Genomic DNA, 19,547 nt, shown 5'->3' with positions numbered 1-19,547 from the left:
CACGCCACCTCTTTGAATTTCCCCTCGGCTGCATAATGCTGTGTTATTAGCAGCTGTACCTGAGCCCTCCTCGTGCGAGTGGTCAATTTAATCGTTTGCTTACGAGCAATTTCCATCAATATATCCCTCTTAGCCTCATCCAAAGCGTCAGGGGTTGGATCCACCATAAACATGGTAACCTCAAACAACATTTCTGCTGTTTTTCCACACAACCAAATCAAAATAAGGGATTGTACGCCAATCACTTCATAGAATACCCCACACAACTTATTTCAAAGCCCCGGACGTAGTCCCCAATTTTGGACGAGTCCACAGGGACGGGGTTAAAGAACCAGCAGAAATGGAAAACACTGGAGAGTGGTATTGCTATAAACTAATAATTTTACTTAGTAAATTAAACATTATAGAAATAAAAAAACAACTATATCAAACGGGTTGGCAATAATACAGATATAGATATATATGTATGAGTGGAACAACACCAGGCTCTTTCAAACCCTGGGGTAATTGGATATAATCTTAAGATGATGATGAGAGTTCAATTCAGTCCGTCGTATTTAGTTGAGTAAAGTTGCTGAGATAGATAGATAGATAGATAGATAGATAGATAGAAAGAGAGGGAGAGACAGATAGAGAGAGAGATAGAGATAGATAGATAGATAGATAGATAGAGAGAGAGGGATAGAGAGAGAGGTGAGAGGTGTTGCCGTCGATTATCCGGTTGTCTTCTGAAGTCCTGTTGTGGTCAACGACAATGACCATCATACGTACGACCGTTCTTCAGTGGTGGAATTATCACCCAGGCAAGGGTGGACACGCAAATAATTCCCCACCAGTCGCACTTTTCACACTGGGAGTCACTGAGCGATTTCCTCGAATCGATCCTCCAAAACCCCACCTTCACGTGGGTGCACAAAGCTCGTACAGTGTCCGACACAGTGTGTGTCTTGTGGTGTGTCTGTCTGTGGCCCAGCGGATCTGCTTCTTATCTCCACATGCTGGACATCAGCTGTCCATCAACCTGCTCCTCACATCACTTTTTGCAGAAACCATACAAGCAGGCAAGTAAACTTGTGAAAGGTGAACAATCAGCAGAGGAACCATAACATCAATCTTTCGAGCAGTTACAGTCTCTCTCTCTCTCTCTCTCTCGAACTCTCGCGCTCTCCTTCTCCCTCTCTTCCTCTCTACCTCTCTGTCTCCCTCTCCCTCTCCCTCACCCTCTTTCTCCTCGCCTCCCCCCCGCTGGACGACTCCCCCTCTCTCTCCTCATTGCAGCAAAATTCATAGGGTCTCTTCTGGACCCCTTTCCAAACTAGAGTGACCCCTAACACCTCCTCCTTTTAAGAAATTCTTACAGAGGAGAATTTCAGGTTATATGTGTATTACAGAGTTTAAAAGAATACATGAGTAATTATCAAAATACCGAGTAAAACGGGTAGAGTTTCAGACTTAACATCCAGATAAACAATCAGTTATAATGTTGTCCGTACCTTTGACATGTCTAATTTCTAGATCATATTCTTGCAATATCAGACTCCAATTCAGCATACTACTGTTCTTATTTTTCATATTAGCCAGAAATACTAACGGATTATGATATGTGTAAACTATCCATGGTTTCTGGGTAGGACAAATCTTAACTGCGAAATTTTGCAGAGACAGAATAAGTGACAGTAACTCTTTTTCCACAGTGGAATATATTTTCTGGTGTACATTAAATTACTTGGAGAAATAAGCCACTGGGTGTTCAATGTCATCCGCACCTTCTTGCAATAATACTGCTCCAGCGCCCTCGTCACTGGCATCTGTTGCTATGGACTATGGTTTGGAAAAGTCAGATGCTCTTAGCATTGCTCGTCCCACGTGTCAATCCAGACCAGTAAATCATCAGAATAAGACCCTGTGTTTTCTAACCCTCTAATTAGCGAGTTAATCATCCTTTGAAATGTTCCTGAAGCATTTTTCATTTCGAAAGGTAAATTATTATTTTCATACAGCCCTGGAGGTGTGACAAGTGCTGAGATTTCTCTAGCCCTTTCAGTCAAAGGAACACACCAATATCCTTACAGCAAGTCAATTTTTGTAAGGTACCTAGCCGTCCCGTCTTTTTCAATGCAATCATTTACTCTCGGGATAGGATCAGCATCTGTCTTTTTGAAGGCTTTGACTTTCCTGTAGTCAGTACAGAATCTCATGGTACCGTCTGATTTCAGTACAAGTATACAAGGCGCTGCCCACTCTGAGGTAGATCGCCGAATAATACCAGCTGCTAGCATGTACTCAATTTCTTTTTCCACCAGCTTGCTTTTCTCCAAGTTCATTCTGTATGGATGCTTTTTAATGGGCTGGGCTGACTTTACAGTGATGTCATGCACCACCCTCGGGAAGCTCTTAGAATATCACGGAATACACCTTTATGCCGGTTAATTAACATCTTCAATTGTTTTTGCTGCTTTGACTTCAAATGTTGAATTTTCCTATCAATATTTTTCAAAACATCAGTCTTTCTGAGTCTTGTGAAAAATACAGGCAGTTCAGTAAAATGATCTGGTCTTCTTGTACTAGACACGGCAATCTCCTCCGTTGTCATGACAGTGCTCACTGGTGCAGGATCGGATTCATGATAACACTTGATCACATTTACATTCTGACCTGCGATTGCTCTCTGAGTAAGGTCAAATGTGACACAATACGCTTAACTCTGAACTCCTTAACTATCCCCTGGATTGTCCTCGATGTAACGTTTCTACCCTGGTCAGATTTGATTTCCTCAAGTAGAAGTAACTGTGTGGAGAATTTGATAAGGGCTATTACCTTGATGTTCCAGAGGGGCACCATCCCATGGAACCTGGACACAGCACATATGATGGTTAAAAGATACTCGTAGCCAGCTGCAGTCTTTGGCAACGGGCCCACACAATCCACCACAAACCCTGTAAAATAGTTCACCAAAAACAGGTATCAGCTTAAATGGTGCTTTTGGGTCAACTGACTCTATTTTCCTGCACGTTGACAGGGATGGCAAGTCCTGCACAAGTTCACAACATCCTTCCTTAAATTAGGCCAGTAGAATTCCTTCACAATTCCATTTATTGGCTTTTCCACTTCAAAGTGTTCACCTGAAGACATACTATGAGCCACATTTAAAAGTTCAGCCCTGTAAATTTCCGGGATCACCACTTGATGTTCAATAGCCCGATCCTCATCTGCAAGCACAGTAGGTAGTCTCCATTCCTCATCAACACCCCACCTCTAAGATAATATCCTACTGACTCTCTCTGAACCTCCTTCTCTGTGTGAGCTGTCCCCTTTAATGTCACAATTTCCGGATTTTTATTTTGCTCCTCACTCTTCCTTTTTGCTTCCTCAGCCGCTAGTTTCTTTTTTTACGCTGAACATAAGTTCATACTTCATTTTTGCTGTCTGAAGCTGAACCTCAGCCTCAGTAAGTACTTTGTTCTCAACAAACATCTCCATGCCTCCTCTTTGAATTTCCCCTCGGCTGCATAATGCTGTGTTATTAACAGCTGTACCTAGCCCTCCACGTGCGAGTGGTCAATTTAATCTTTAGCTTACTAGCAATTCCCATCAGTACATCCCTCTTAGCCTCATCCAACGTGTCAGGTGCTGGCTCCGCCTTACACCTAGTAACCTCAAACTCCATTGCTGCTATTTTTCCACACAAGCAAATCAAAATAAGGGAATGTATTCCAATTAATTCAAACATTCCCCCACACAATTTTGCTCAAAGCCTCGGACGTAGGCCCCAATTTTGGACGTGCCCACAGGGAAGGGGTTGAACAACCAGCAGAAATGGAAAACACACTGGAGTCTGGTATTGCTATAAACTAATAATGTTTATTAGTAAATTACCCAATACAGTAATATAAATGCAAATATATCACACAGGTTAGCAATGCTACAGATATAGATATATATGTATGTATTGAACAAAACTAGGCTCTTTCAAACATAGGGGTAATTGGATATAATCTTATGATGATGAAGAGAGTTCAATTCAGTTCGTGGTATTTAGTTGAGTAACTTTGGAGAGAGAGAGAGAGAGAGAGAGAGAGAGAGAGGTGATGCCTTTGATCTTCCTGTTGTCTTCTGAAGTCCTGTTGTGGTCACCGATACGAACCATGAAACGTATGACCATTCTTCTGTTGTCGCATCTTTTTCACACTGTGAGCCACTGAGCGATTTCCCCGAATCAATCCTCGATACCCCACTTCATGGGTTGCAAAAATCTCGTTCAGTGTCCGGCACTGTGTGTGTCTCCTGGTGTGTCTGTCTGTGTAGCAGTGGATCTGCTCTTTATCTGCACATGCTGGACACCAGCTGTCCATCAACCTGCTCCTCCCACCGCTTTCTGCAGAAACCGTACAAGCGGACTAGTTTGTAAACTAGTTTACCTTTACTAGTTTGTAAAGGTGAACAATCAGCACAGGAACCATAACATGATTCTTTCGAGCAATTTCTGTTGCTCTCTCTCTCTCTCTGAGTTGTCTGGATGCTCCCCCCCCCCCCCCACCCCCATCTCTTAAAAGCAGCACAGTTCATAGAGCCTCTTCTGGACCCCTTTCCAAACTAGGGTGAGCCCTAACACTACATTCAGTAATAAGTATACCATTTTGGATACTGTTGGTGGGGACAGCTTGCCAGGGGCTAGTTGTCGTGGTTTCGTATCTGGCACCGGGACTGGACCCTCAGCTCAGAATGGAAGGAGGGAAAGGAGGAGAGCAATAGTGATAGGGGATTCGACAGTTATGGGACAGATAAGAGGTTTTGTGGAAGAGATTGGTAATCTCGGATCGTCTGTTGCCTCCCTGGTGCCAGGGTCCACGATATCTCAGATCGAGTTCTCAGCATTGTCAAGAGCGAGTGGGTGCAGCCTGATGTCCTGGTCCATGTAGGGACCAATGACGGAAGGGGAAGAAGGAGGAAGTCCTGCAAAGAGAATTCAGGGATTTTGGTGCAACGGTGAAAGACAGGATATCCAGGGTTGCAATCTTCTGTGCCGTGTGCTAGTGAGGCTAGAAATAGGAAGTTAATGCAGATAAATACGTGGCTAAGGAGTTGCTGCAGGAGGGAGGGCTGCATGTTTCTGAGCAATTGGGTCTTGTTCCAGGGAAGGTGGGACCTGTTCCGACGGGATGGGTTGCACCTGATCTGGAGGGGGACTGCCATTTTTGCAGGAAGGTTTGCTCGTGCTACTCAGGGGGGTTTAAACAAGATATGTAGGGGGAGGGGAACCAGAGTGTTAGAGCAGATTGTGAGGTGGAAGAAGATAAAGGTCATGCGAGAGCTGCAAGTATAGTGCATGGAGTAAAGCCAGATCTAACATATAAAGGTACTTTGAGGAAAGAGAAGCAGAATAAAGGGTGTAAAGGTAGTAAGGTAGAAGGGCAAAAGTGCGTGTACTTCAAAGCAAGAAGCAGCAGGAAAAAAGATGATGAACTGAGAGCTTGGATACATCCATGGAATTATGATGTAGTGGCCATTAGAGAGACTTGGCTGGCACCAGAGCAGGAATGGATTCTCATTATTTCTGCATTTCAGTGCTTTAAATGGAGAGGGGGAGGAAAGGATGAGGGGTGGCATTACTGGTCAGGGATACTATTACAGCTGCTGAAAGGGTGGGAAATGTAGCAAGATCCTCCATTGAGTCAGTATGGGTAGAAGTCAGGAACAGCAAGGGAGCATTTACTCTATTGGGATTATTCTATAGACCCTGGCAGCAGCAGAGATACCGAGGAGCAGATTGGGAGGCAGATTTTTGAAAGGTGCGAAAATAACAGGGTTGTTATTATGGGTGACTATAACTTCGCGAATATTGATTGGCACCTGATTAATTCCAATGGTTTATAGAAGATAGAACAACATAGCACAGTACAGGACATTCGGCCCACAATGCTGTGCCAACCCTTAACCCTGCCTCCATATAACCCTCACCTTAAGTTCCTTTATATACCTGCCTAGTGGTCTCTTAAATTTCACTAGTGTAATGGCCTCCACCACTGACTCAGTCAGTCCATTCCACGCACCATCAACTCTCTGAGTAAAAATCTTTCCTCTAATATCCCCCTTGAACTTTCCACCCCTTTCCTTAAATCCATGTCCTCTTGTATTGACCAGGGGTCCCCTGGGGAAGAGGCACTGGTTGTCCTCTCTATCTATTCATCTTAATATCTTGTATACCTCTATCATGTCTTCTCTAATCCTTCGTAGAGTAAAGCCCTAGCTCCCTTAATCTCTGATCATAATGCATACACTCTAAACCAGGCAGCATCCTGGTAAAACACCTCTGTACCCTTTCCAATGCTTCCACATCCTCCCTATAGTCAGGTTGACCAGAGCTGGACACAGTACTCCAAGTGCGCCCAAACTAGAGTTATTTTTTTAGAGCTGCATCATTACCCCGTTATTCTTAAGCTCTATCCCTCGACGTTTGAAGGCTAACACTCCATAAGCTTTCTTAGCTATCTTATCTACCTGTGAGGCAACTTTCAGGGATCTGTGGACATGTACCCCTAGATCCTTCTGCTCCTCCACACTCCCCAGTATCCTGCCATTTACTTTGCCTTGGAGTTTGTCCTTCCAAAGTGTACAGCCTCAGACTTCTCCGGGTTGAACTCCATCTGCCGCTTCTCAGCCCACTTCTGCATCCTATCAATGTCTCTCTGCAACCTTCGACAATCCTCAGCACTATCCACAACACCACCAAGCTTTGAGTCGTCTGCAAACTTTTGTGTCGTCCATCCTTCTACCCCCACATCCAGGACGTTAATTAGAATCTCGAAAAGTAGACGTCCCAGAATCGATCCGTGTGCGACACCATTAGTCACAACCCTTCAATGCGAATCTACTCCCTCCACCACAACTCTCTGCTTTCTGCAGGCAAGCCAATTCTGAATCCACCTGGCCAACCCTCCCTGGATCCCATGCCTTCTGACATTCAGAATAAACCTACCATGAGGGACCTTGTCCAATGCCTTACTAAAACAATATAGATCACATCCATTGCACTACCCTCATCTATGTGCCTGGTCACCTCCTCAAAGAACTCCGTCTGGCTTGTTAGACACGAACTGCCCTTCGCAATGCGATGCTGACTGTTTCTGATCAGAGCATAATTCTCTAAATGCCCATAGTTTGTATCACTAAGAATCTTTTACAGACGTAAGACTCACTGGTCTATAATTACCTTGACTATCCCTACTAACATTTTTGAGCAAAGGGTCAACATTCGCCTCCCTCCAATCCTCCGGTACCATTCCTGTGGACAACGAGGATATAAAGGTCCTAGCCAGAGGCTCAGCATTCTTTTCCCTCGCCTCGTGGAGCTGCCTGGGGAATATTCCGTCAGGCCCCGGAGACTTATCCATCCTAATGTATTTTAGCAACTCCAGCACCTCTTCTCCCTTGATATCAACATGCTCCAGAACATCAACCTCACTCATATCGACCTCACCGTCATCAAGATCCCCCTCATTGGTGAATAACGAAGAGAAGTATTCATTGAGGACCTCGCTCACTTCCACAGCCTCCAGGCACAACTTACCACCTTTACCTCTAATCGGTCCTGTGATCACATAATTGAAGAATGCACTGGGGTTTAGAAGGGGCAGAGTTTGTTAAGTGTGTCCAGAAAGGTTTCCTGTCACAGTATGTTGACAGGCCGACTAGGGGGAATGCCATACCAGATCTAGTATTAGGAAACGGACTGGGTCAGGTCACAGATCTCTCAGTGGAAGACCATCTGGTGGACATTGACCACTGCTCCCTGGACTTTAACATTATCATTTAAAAGGATAGAATCAGACAGGACAGAAACATTTTTAATTGGGGAAGGGCAAATTATGTGGCTATAAGGATAGATCTTGCGGGTGTGAATTGGGATGATGTTTTTGCAGGGAAATGTACTGTGGAAATGTGGTCGAGGGTTAGGGAGCTCTTGCAGGATGTTAGGGATAAATTTGTCCCGGAGAGGAAGTTAAAGAATTGTAGAGTGAAGGAACCATGGGTGACAAGATAGGTGGAAAATCTAGTCAGATGGAAAAAGGCAGCATACACGAGGTTTAGGAAGCAAGGATCAGATGAGTCTATTGAGGAATATAGGGTAGCAAGAAAGGAGCTTAAGAAGGGGCTGAGGAGAGCAAGCAAGGTGTATGAGAAGGCCTTTGGCAAGTAGGGTAAAGGAAAACCCCACGGCATTCTTCAATTATCCGAAGAACAAATGGTTTACAGGAGTGAAGATATGACCGATTAGAGATAAAGTTGGGAAGATGTTCCTGGAGGCTGTGGAAGTGATCGCAGTCCTCAACGAATACTTCTCTTCGGTATTCACCAATGAGAAGAAACTTGATGATGGTGAGGACAATATTACTGAGGTTAATGTTCGGGAGCATGTTTATATTAAGGGGGAAGAACTGTTGGATTTGTTAAAATACATTAGTACCGATAAGTCCCCGAGGCCTGAAGGAATATTTCCCAGGCTGCTCCACGAGGCGAGGGAAGAGATTGCCTAGCCTCTGGCTAGGATCATTATGTCCTCGTTGTCCATGGGAATGGTACCGGAGGATTGGAGGGAGGCTAATGTTGTCCGCTTGTTCAAAAAAGGTAGCAGGGATAGTCCTGATAATTATAGACCAGTGAGCCTTACGTCTGTGGTGGGAAAGCTGTTGGAAAAGATTCTTAGAGATAGGATCTATGGGCATTTACAGAATCATGGTCTGATCAGAGACAGTCAGCATGGCTTTGTGAAGGGCAGATCGTGTCTAACAAGCCTGATAGGGTTCTTTGAGGAGGTGACCAGGCATATAGATGGGGGTAGTGCAGTGGATGTGATCTACATGGATTTTAGTAAGGCATCTGACAAGGTATCACAAGGTAGCCTTATTCAGAAAGTCAGAAGGCATGGGATCCACGGAAGTTTGACCAGGAGGGTTCAGAATTGGCTTGCCTGCAGAAAGCAGAGTGTCGTGGTGGAGGGACTACATTCAGATTGGAGGGTTGTGACTAGTGGTCCCACAACAGATCCCACAAGGATCTGTTCTGGGACCCCTGCATTTCGTGATTTTTATTAACGACCTGGATGTGGGGGTAGAAGTGTTGTTTAGCAAGTTTGCAGACGACACAAAGGTTGGTGGTGTTGCGGATAGTGTAGTGGATTGTTGAATATTGCAGAGAGACATTGACAGGATGCAGAAGTGGGCTGAGAAGTGGCAGATGGAGTTCAAACCGGAGAAGTGTGAGGTGGTACACTTTGGAAGGACAAATTCCAAGTCCAAACTAAATGGCAGGATACTTGGTAGTGTGGAGGAGCAGAGAGATCTGGGGGTGCACGTCCACAAATCCCTGGAAGCTGCCTCACAGGTAAATAGGGTAATTAAGAAAACTTATGCACTGTTACCTTTCATAAGTCGAGGGATAGAGTTTAAGAGTTGCGGGATAATGATGCCACTGTATAAAACTCTAGTTAGGCCACACTTGGAGTACTGTGTCCACTTTTGGTCGACTCACTGTAGGGAGGATGTGGAAGCATTGGAAAGGGTACAGAGGTGATTTACCAAGATGCTGCCTGGTTTAGAGAGCCTGGATTATGATCAGAATTTAAAGGAGCTAGGGCTTTACTCTCTGGAGAGAAGGAGGATGAGAGGAGACATGATAGAGGTATACAAGACATTAAGAGGAATAGATAGAGAGGACAAACAGCGCCTCTTCCCCAGGACACCACTGCTTAATTCAAGAGGACATGGGTTTAAGGAAAAGGGTGGAAAGTTCAAGGGGGATATTAGATGAAGGATTTCTACACAAAGAGTGGTTGGTGCGTGGAATGCCATACATGAGTCAGTGGTGGAGGCAGATACACTGGTGAAATTTCAGAGACTACTAGACAGGTATATGGAGGAATTTAATGTGTGGAGGGGGGTATATGGGAGGCAGGGTTTAAGGGTCGGCACAACATTGTGGCTCGAAGGGCCTGTACTCTGCTATATTGTTCTATGTTTCTTAGGTCACAAACCTATCTATCACACCTGCAGATGACCAAGATCCGTATGCTCCACTGCCGCCGGACAAACTGTGTAAATGCAGGATGGGGCTATGTTGAAAATTAAATGTGCTCGGTTTTCTAAAATTGACTCTTTCTACCTCAGGCCACGAAGTTAGCAATCAACTCCCACCCCCCGCCCCCACCGTACAGCACATCGCCGGATACTGCTGCAGTTTAACTCAATCTGACAATTTACACAGGTACAATTAAGTGGCAATTATCATTCATCAAAATCTTGATCTAAGAAATAACGTCATGTAAGTGTAACACCCTGATTAACATTCTGTCTGCTATACTGTAGGCATTTCATTTTATCAATTTTATGAGAGAAGTCGGTTTTATTATAAGCTTGTAGGGTTTGATCTGAGATAAAGGGATGTAATATACAACTTAGAAATGTAGTGTCAGCCAATCAGGATAGTAGAATTGATAAGGGTTCTACAGAATGCTGTGAGGGCAGCTCTTTGTTGGTGGGAGCTGGGAGAATGCAGGAGGGAAGATGGATGAAGATGCTGCCTCTTCCTCAAGGTGCTTTATGCAAATAAATGTCTTCAGGAGGAAGAACCAATACTCTGGAAGTAGACAACACAAGTGAACCTGCAGATGCTGGAAATAAATAAAAACAAAAAATGCTGGCAGAATTCAGCAGGCCAGAGAGCATCTATGGAAGGAGGTAGTGACGACGTTTCTGGGCGAAATCCTTCATCAAGAGAGTCCTTTTGTTCGACGTGGATTTCAAGCGGAAACAAATGTTTCTCGATGATTTGATCTCCACTGTGCACTGGTGACTGCTTAAGTATAATAGGTCATTTTTTCCCATCCTTGCTTTGGTAACTAGGTGCTCAAGTTAACATTCGTAAATATACTTCTTTATAATTTGTATTCAGTGTAAGAAATGTTATGTCTTGCCAAAGGGCGATTGCCGAGGGTAGAAAATCACACAGCATTCACACAAACCGGCGTGTGGGTGGGCAAACGAGCCATCCCAACCTAATGGATTTTGCGGGTCCACAGTTGTATCACGCTAGATGTATGAAGCCTGACAAAGGTGGGTTTCTCCTCACAGTGTCCAGTGCTTGTTAGCGAGGAACTAACGAGCCGCATTTCCATAGGCTTCCAGTGTAAATTTGTTTTATAAGCCACCATACCTTGCAGAAATACACGCCTGATCCAGTTTACAGTGCGAGTCCTAAAAACTATAATGACAAATCCATTACTAGAGATTGGGGAATCTTAATGACAGACGCAAACTTCCTAAGGCATCGCTCCTTGAAAAGATGCCTTGGATACTACGGAGGCTGGTACCCATGATAGAGTCGACGAATGGTACAAGATTCTGCAACTTACTTCGATCTTGTGCCTTGCCCCGCCCCAATACCAGATCGTGATGCAGCCAGTGACAATTCTCTCCACGATGCATTTTTAGAAATTTTCGAGTATTTTAGTTGACAACCCAAATCTCCTCAAACTAGGAATGTAATAAAGTCGCTGAATTGCATTCTTTACACCTGCACAATATTTTGTGTCCATGTTAGGGTGTCAGAGATATTGACACCCAGGAATTGCTCGCACTTTCCACTCTTGACCTCTCTATGCCGTTTGATTTTGCTCCCTTGTCTTAGCCCTTCCTGAACTCCACAATCAGCTCTTTGGTCTTGCTGAAGTTGAGTGCAAAGTTGTTGTTGCGGGACCACTCAACTAACTGGTATATCTTGCTCCTGTACGCCCTTTCCTCACAGACCTAAATTCTGCCAACAATGATTACATTCACAGCAGTTTACAGTTGATATTTGAGATGCCCCTAGACACATAGTCATGGGCATAGAGAAGGTAGAGCAGTGTTAAGCACACAAAACTGTGCTGTGCCGGCCATTACCCTATATTTTCCATAGGCATAGGGCAATTCACAGGTTGTTGATCAAGCTCCCCTTCGGGCCACCATGCCCATTCTAGTACCCAACACCATGCTATTTACAAACACTTCGTCCGCAGGCGGCAATGCCAATGTTTCTGTATGTTCACCTGGATAATGGGGATGGACAGTCAGAATCACTGCATACATCCACTATCTACGCCCCATGACAGCGTATTCCTAGTTCCAGCACTCCTCACCACCATACCACCACCTCTGGGTGACATTGCTCACAGTCCCTCTGAACCTCTTGCACGGCCACGTCAATCTGTCCTCTGTACTATTGAGAACTGTGCTACGAGGGAGACCGTTCACACTGTGTAACCCATCCATACTCCTCCCCTGCTATCGGTCAGAACACCCCAGTTAGTCTATTCCGGTCCATGAGGGTCAATCCAGCCTGCGCAGTCTGCCTTAAAGAGAAGGGAAATGGACGATCTTGAAAGAGGTTCTGGAGAGGAAGAGGAAGAGTGTGTAATGGGGAGAAGCTGATCGGGAGTAAAGGAGGTGGAGAGGAAAGAGCTGGTGGGAGAGACCATGCAGGAAGGGGACCGTGTTTTGTATGGTGTTCAAAACAAACTTTTCACTCATCCTCCGTACCATGGGAACTGGACATGCGCCCCCTACAGTTCAATGTCTGTCATCGCTGGGAACTGAGCACCACTGCCGTGATTTCCCACTACTCCCAGCCTGTTACCTTTCCAGAAATTAAATTAATCCCAGTGTCTGTTGTGTAATCATTAACCAAGTGCCCGCTTTTAACTTCACCAACATCATCAGCACAGTGTTCTGTCAAATACTGAGTTCCTGTGGGTGACATGAAGGCAATGTAGGAGAGCAAAGAATGCAACAGATATCCATATTAACAGACTAATGCCGAAGGATGTGTCCGCATTCCCTCTGTGTCACCATGCTGTACAAGGTGTGTGCTTGTCCGGTGCCTGTACGTACGAGAGATAACATGGGATATTGATATAAATGAGAAGAAAAACAACTCATGATTTTAGTGTCTCCAGCCGCAGGTTTTGCATCATCCAATGGAGCTACCTAGTGCAAACAGAAGCTCATTAATTCACCGGGAGACACTGCATCAGGAGCACCTATACTAGTGGATCCAGAGAACAGCTGAAGCCACCACCTACTTTGCCTATTGGGAAGACTGTTTCTGAAGCACCTGGCCATTCTGCCCAAAGCTTCCAACTCAGCATGAATCACATATGCAAAGCTGGCAAGGCATCTGCTAACTCGGTGATTCAATCACCCGCCCATTTATGAGATGATGGAGAGCTGCACCTGGCTTTCTGGCAACGAAATGGCAGTCACTGTGTGGTACATTAAGACAGTCCATTCAGCCCATCAAAGCTGCTTCGTCAATCAATTATGTTTAATCCCGCATCACCTTTGATGCCCTGACGAATCAGGAAATTATCTTTTTTTTTGCTTTCAATATTTCCACGGACTTGGCTTGCACACCTGTCCGTGGCCAAGCATTCCGCAGATTCACCACTCTCTGGAAAAACAATATCCTACTTAACTTTGTTCTAAAGTGGTCCCTCTCAAATTTGAGGTTGTGCCTGCAATTTCTGGAGACTTTGTATATGAAACATTGTCTCCACATTCACCTAAACAAGTCTTTTCAACATTTGGTAGGTTTCAATACAATCTACCCACATTCTTCTAAATTCCAGTGCGTACAGGGCCAAAGCTCTTACATCTTAACCCTTCTTTCCAGGAATCATCCTCGTAATCTGGACTCCCCCCCGCCCCCCGATGTGAACGCATGCTTTCTGAGATACGGGGCATAAAACAGTTGACAGTATGCCAAGTGCGGACTGTTGCTTATAAGTACTCAGCTAATCTCGCTGTTTTTATATTATATTCCACTTTGAAATGAATACCAACATCTGCCTTCTTTATGACCAGCTCATTTCTGAACATTGTATTCAACCTGCCAATTTTTTCCCATTCTTCCAATTTTTATATCCTTAGACCAGTGGTGTCAAACTCATTTTAGGTCACGGGCCGGATTGAGCAAAATGCAGCTTCATGCGGGCCGGATCAGTCGGACGCGTGCGAACGCAGCTTTCGTTGCCTCCATTTGTTCAGCCTACTCTCATGTGTCTCAGTCTCTGCTATAACTACAAAGTGTTTCACTTTACAAATTCCGTTTCTTATGAAGAAGACTGCTGAGCAAGACTGCCGAATAAACACTAGAAACCCTGAAAACCTGGTACCTGAATAAACTCAGTATTAGCCATATCATACGCCATAGGCGCTTCGATTACTGGGGCCAGCTTTAATAGTAATTAGATATTATCTCGTGGGCCAAAGATAATTACACCGCGGGCCGGATTTGGCCCGCGGGCCTTGAGTTTGACATATATGCCTTAGACCATAAAACCATTAGACAAAGGAATAGAATTAAGCCATTCAAACCAGTAAGTCCGTCTACAATTTCATAATGGCTGATCCCGGATCGATTCAACCCCATACACCTGCCCTCTCATCATTTCCCTTGATGCCCCACTTTCTTTCTGTAATCCCATTGCTTCTTCAGAGCTACATACCCCTCCAACTATCTTCATAACTTCTGACAACGTTGCTGCAAAGCTATCAATTTCTTTATCTAAATCATTGACAAAAGTATAAAAAGTAGGTTTCTAATACTGGCCTCTGGAGAACACTACTAGTCACTGGCAGACAACCAGGAAATGCCCCCCTTTATTCCAGTCGCTGGTCCCTGTCTGTCAGCCATCCCTCTAACCATGTCAGCAACTTCCCTGTATTCCCATGTGATTTTATCATGTTAAGCGGCCTCATGCGTGGCACCTTGTGAAATGCCTTCTGGAAATACAAGTAAAGGATTGGAGGGTTGTGAATGTTGTTCCTTTATTAAAGAAAGGGAGTAGAGATAGACGAGGAAATTATAGATGTGAGTCTCCATTCAGTGGTTGGCAAGTTGATAGAAAACATCCTTGCAGACAGGATTCATGAATATGTGGAGACGTATAATATGATTAGGAATATTCAGCATGACTTTGTCAAAGGCAGGTCGTGTCTTATGAACCTGACTGAAATTTTTGACCATGTGACATTGATGAAAGCAAGGCAGGACATGTAGTGTATATGGATTTCAGCAAGATACCCCATGCAAGGCTTATTGAGAGAATAAGAATGCATGGGTTCCAAGGGGACATTGCTTTGAGCATCCAGAGTTGGCTTGACCAAGGAAGGTAATGAGTGGTTGCAGGTGGGTCACATTCTACAAGGAGGCCGGTGACCAGTGGTGGGTCTCAGGGATCTGTTGTGGGACCACTACTCTTCATGATATTTGTAGATGATCTGGATGAGGAAGTGGAGGGTTGGATTAGTAAATTTGCTGATAACACAAAGTTTGGTGGTGTTGTGGACAGTTTGGAGGGCCATCAAAGATTACAGTGGGAGATTGATAGTATGCAAAACTGAGCTGCAAAATGACAGATGGAGTTCATCCCAGATAAGTGTGAGGTGGTTCATTTTGGTAGGTCAAGTAGGATGGCAGTATATAGTATTAATCGTAATATTCTTGGCAGTGTGGAGGATCAGAGAGATCTTGGGGTCCGAGTCCATAGGGCACGCAAAGCTGCTGCGCAGGTTTACTCTGTGGTTAAGCAGGCAGACTGTGCATTGGCCTTCACCAATCGTGGGTTTAAGTTTAGGAGCCAAGAGGTAATGCTGCAGCTATATAGGAACCTGTTCAAACTCTACTTGGAGTATTGTGCTCAGCTCTGATAGACTGACTGCAGGAAGGATGTGGAAACCATAGAAAGGGTGCAGAGGAGCTTTACAAGGATGTCACCTGGATTGGAGAGCATGCCTTATGAGAATTGTTTGAGTGAACTTGGCCTTTTCTCCTTGGAGGGACGGAGGATGAGAGGTGATCTGACAGAGGTGTATAAGATGATGAAGGGCATTTATTGTGTGGATAGCCAAGGCTTTATCCCAGGGCTGAAATGCCAGCACGAGAGGGCACAGTTGTAATGTGTTTGGAGGTAGGTACGGAGGAGATGCCAGGTGTACGTTTATTTACACAGTGAAGGTGAGTTCGCGGAATGGGCAATCGACGACGGTCGTGGAGGCGAAAGCGATAGTGTCGTTTAAGAGACTTCTGGATAGGTACATGGAGATTAGAAAATTAGAGGGCTATGGGTAACCCCAGGTAGATTCTAAGGTAAGGACATGTTCAGTGCAGCGTTTTAGGCTGAAGGGCCTGTATTGTGCCATAGGCTTTCTATCTTTCTATGTAATGGCTTCTTTGAAATGTTTCACTGCTAAGGCAAAAGTAATGGCTTCTCAGTAATGTTCCCTGCTGAGATAATTGTTTCTCTGTAGCAGCAATGTTTGGGTTATGCCTGTTAGCCCATCGGAGACTGTTGCTTTGTCTTGTGTATCAGGAAGGACGTTGTCTTCGCGGTTTTTGTCAAGGAGAGATGAAGAGGGAGGACGCGTGTGGAGAGAGCGGGTAGACCACTAGGCGGAGTGGACTGGGATGTGGAAGTTCGAAGTTCGGTGACGCTCGGAGGAGACCGATGGTGGAAGAATGACTACTGAGTGAGCTCAAACGTGACTTTGACTTGACTTGGGCACTTTTTTATTTTCAGTACTATATTCAGATTAAGATTCATAATGTTCTATCATTTAATTGCATATTGTGTACTGTCTGGTATTTTGCGTTGTGGGTTTGTAGCTGGGGGTACATTGCACAACATCCACACAATGTGATTACCCAGTTTGGTGGGGCTGAAGGCCGACTCCCCTAGACGAACAGGAGCCGGGCGAGCCTGAGGGTTACATTTGTACCAAAGACATCCACCTCCCTTCATTTTTTTCATGCTAATTGTTAGTCCTCGAGGAACCCTGTCAGATTTGTCAGGCAGGGTAACCAAACAGGCCTGTAATTTCCTTCTTTATTTGCCTTCCTCCCTTTTTAAAGAGTGCAGAGACATTTGCAATTTGACATTCCTCCGGAACCATAACAGAATCCAGTGATTCTTGGAAAATGATAAACACTGCATCTGCTGTCTCTTCGGCAACCTCTTTCAGAACTGTGGGATGTCAGCCATATGGTCCACTTGTCCTATTTCAGACTTTTGCGTTTCTTTGGCGCTTTTTCCTTTGTAATAGAAAAGGCACTCACTCATGCTCCCTGGCACTCACGGTCTTCAGGAACACTGTTAAAGTCTTTCACAGGGAGAGCTGATGTAAAGTACTCATGAGCTTCATATGCCATTTCATTATCCCCCATTACTACATCACCAGCCTTATTTCCGGTAGTCCAGTTTCAACTCTCACTGCCCTTTTACTCTTTATATAACTGTAAAACAAACTTTTAGCATTCCACTTTATATTATTGGCCAGTTTGCCCTCATGTTTATTCTTTTGAATTTGTATGGCTTTCTTAGTGGCCTTATGTTGGATTAAAAAAAAAATTCTCAAACATGCAAAGACCCTTTCTACAGGCCGAGAGCCAAGTTCCTCGCCCAGAACGTTGACTGTACACTATTTCTAATTTCTGATGTAAAATCATCTAGAAAAATGATGCAAATGTAACCCCTGGGTCGCCTCAGGCATCGCTCAAACTCGTTCTAGTCTAGGGGGAGCAGCCTTCGGCCCCGCCAAACTGGGTAATCAGCTGGTGTGGATGCTGTGTGATGTCCCCGCCTCGCTCAAAAAACAGACAGTACACCTTATGCGATTAAATGAGTACAATTTATAAAGATTACTATAACTAAGCGATTACTAACGATACAGTATATATGAATAAGAGAAAAAAAAAGAAAAGGCGCCAAACTTATCAAAGTCCAAACCACTTCGTGCACAACCGTTGGAGCTCAATTACTGAAGTCTTCTGGTATTCGATCCCCTCCGAATTTCTCGACCCGCCTCCTGGGACCCCCACGGTGGTCGACCAGTCGCTCCACACTCCTCTGTCTCCGTCTCCTCTCATCACCGAAAACCTTGGGCCGGGGACCCCCGCTCGGTGTCCGTACCGTCGCCCAGCTTCCAGCACCCCGTCCTCTCCATCTCACTCCGTCTCACTCCATCGCGCCGACTCCCCAAAACCCCCACCAACAATCAGTTTATAGTCCCAAACAAGCTTCCAGCACTTATCATAACAAAGACGCTAGCATTCCTACTATTAACACAGGCGCCAGCATTCCTACTTTTAACAAAACAAAGACGCCATTTTGATTACATACACAGTAACAAAGAAAAAGAAAAAAACCCCCGTTACACTCTCCCCCCACCAAATAAAAGTCATGTCCTCATGACTATTAGATAACTCGTCACCTTTCCTGCCAACACACCATAACCCAAGCACAAGCAGTGACATCTCCTCCCCACACAGTAAACCTCACGCCCTGTTCCTTAGGCGCTATATAGGCCAACTATCTGGGCGTTCCCAAACCCTTCTGAGACCTCTGTACCCCCCTCACCTAAACCCTTAGGCTAGGACACAGCTGAGGATACCTTGGGTCCACTACCAACTCCTCTTTCAACCTCTCACTCATGCCCCACACTGCACACAGCTAACCCTCCCCACTACACCTGACTCAGTGGAAGAAGGGCCAAAGGTCTCTTCCTCAATCGAGGGAAAGTCAGCAAAAGGCAGCATGTACCACACATCCAGCACATCAGCCTTTGAATCCGTATTCTTCCTCATTTCTTCGATCGGTAGCTGCTGTTTGATCTTCTCCAAACGGAAACACGTGGCCTGCACTGCTCCTGCAGTCTCTTCAGCCTCCTGCAATTGAGATTATCATCTTCTCTGGCCCCTGGCTCAGCAGTTCTGACTCCTGCATCCCGACCATCTCAATCTGGAATGCAGTTACTCCAACAGCTTCTTCCACCCCGACCTGAAAAGCAGCAGTTAAAGATTGGTCACCCTCCAGTTCAGTATTCACTGCACTTCTCTCCAGCTTTTTTTCTCCTCATGACTTCTTCCAGATCAACCTTCAGGTTTTGCACTTCATTTGAACTGTCGATGGTCATCTTCAGGTTCCCTTCAAGCTACCGCTTCCCCCTTCCGAGATTTGTCCGCAATTTCTTCACCTCCGCAAACTCCCTTCTCCAGGCTCTCAGTTTGCTGTGGCCCTTAGTCAAACAACTTTCTTCGTTCTCTCCAACTTGTAAGTCTTTCAAATGGTCCCAGATCACTCTCTCCGGTCTCTCAGTCTTCATTTCAAACTTGATTCCGTAGAGACAGACACTCACGAGCTGCGACCTTCGCCAGCCCTGGCACGTGTCCAGAAAACACTTTAACTCTGTAGTTCTCAGCCGCTCCTGCAACGCCCTCACTTCATATTCTCCTGAGGCAAATCCAAATACCAGGAGATCATCCACATACGTCAAAATTCCAAACGCCTCCACACCCCCATGGTCTTCCACATGCCCTGCAGGAAGGTTGCAAGGGCTCCGGAGATACCCTGTGGTATCTTTTCGGACCGGAAAGACGACTAGGAAACTTTTAACCGCCGTCTTCTCCTTGGCGGCCTCACTCATCGGGATCTGGCAACATCCACTCCTCAGATCCAG

General features: G+C 45.1%; 1 protein-coding gene across 2 annotated transcripts in view; it reads left to right on the top strand.

Annotated features, from left to right (window-relative positions):
- LOC140721475 (uncharacterized) overlaps window positions 1-19,547 on the top strand; it is a 95,957-nt gene that overhangs the window by 21,958 nt on the left and 54,452 nt on the right. Inside the window, exon 1 of one of the 2 annotated variants that reach the window (XM_073036298.1) lies at window positions 16,462-16,562. The exons of the other annotated variant lie outside the window; for it this stretch is intronic. Coding sequence (XP_072892399.1) covers window positions 16,552-16,562 — 11 coding nt within the window. The 5' untranslated portion in view covers window positions 16,462-16,551. Of the gene's footprint in view, window positions 1-16,461; window positions 16,563-19,547 lie in introns of those variants that run through there. 2 annotated transcript variants of the gene reach the window in all.

This window comes from Hemitrygon akajei, unplaced genomic scaffold (assembly GCF_048418815.1).
Source record: "Hemitrygon akajei unplaced genomic scaffold, sHemAka1.3 Scf000056, whole genome shotgun sequence".
Classification (NCBI taxonomy): domain Eukaryota; kingdom Metazoa; phylum Chordata; class Chondrichthyes; order Myliobatiformes; family Dasyatidae; genus Hemitrygon; species Hemitrygon akajei.
Note: the sequence above shows the minus strand (reverse complement) of the source record. Positions and strands in the feature narration are given on the sequence as shown.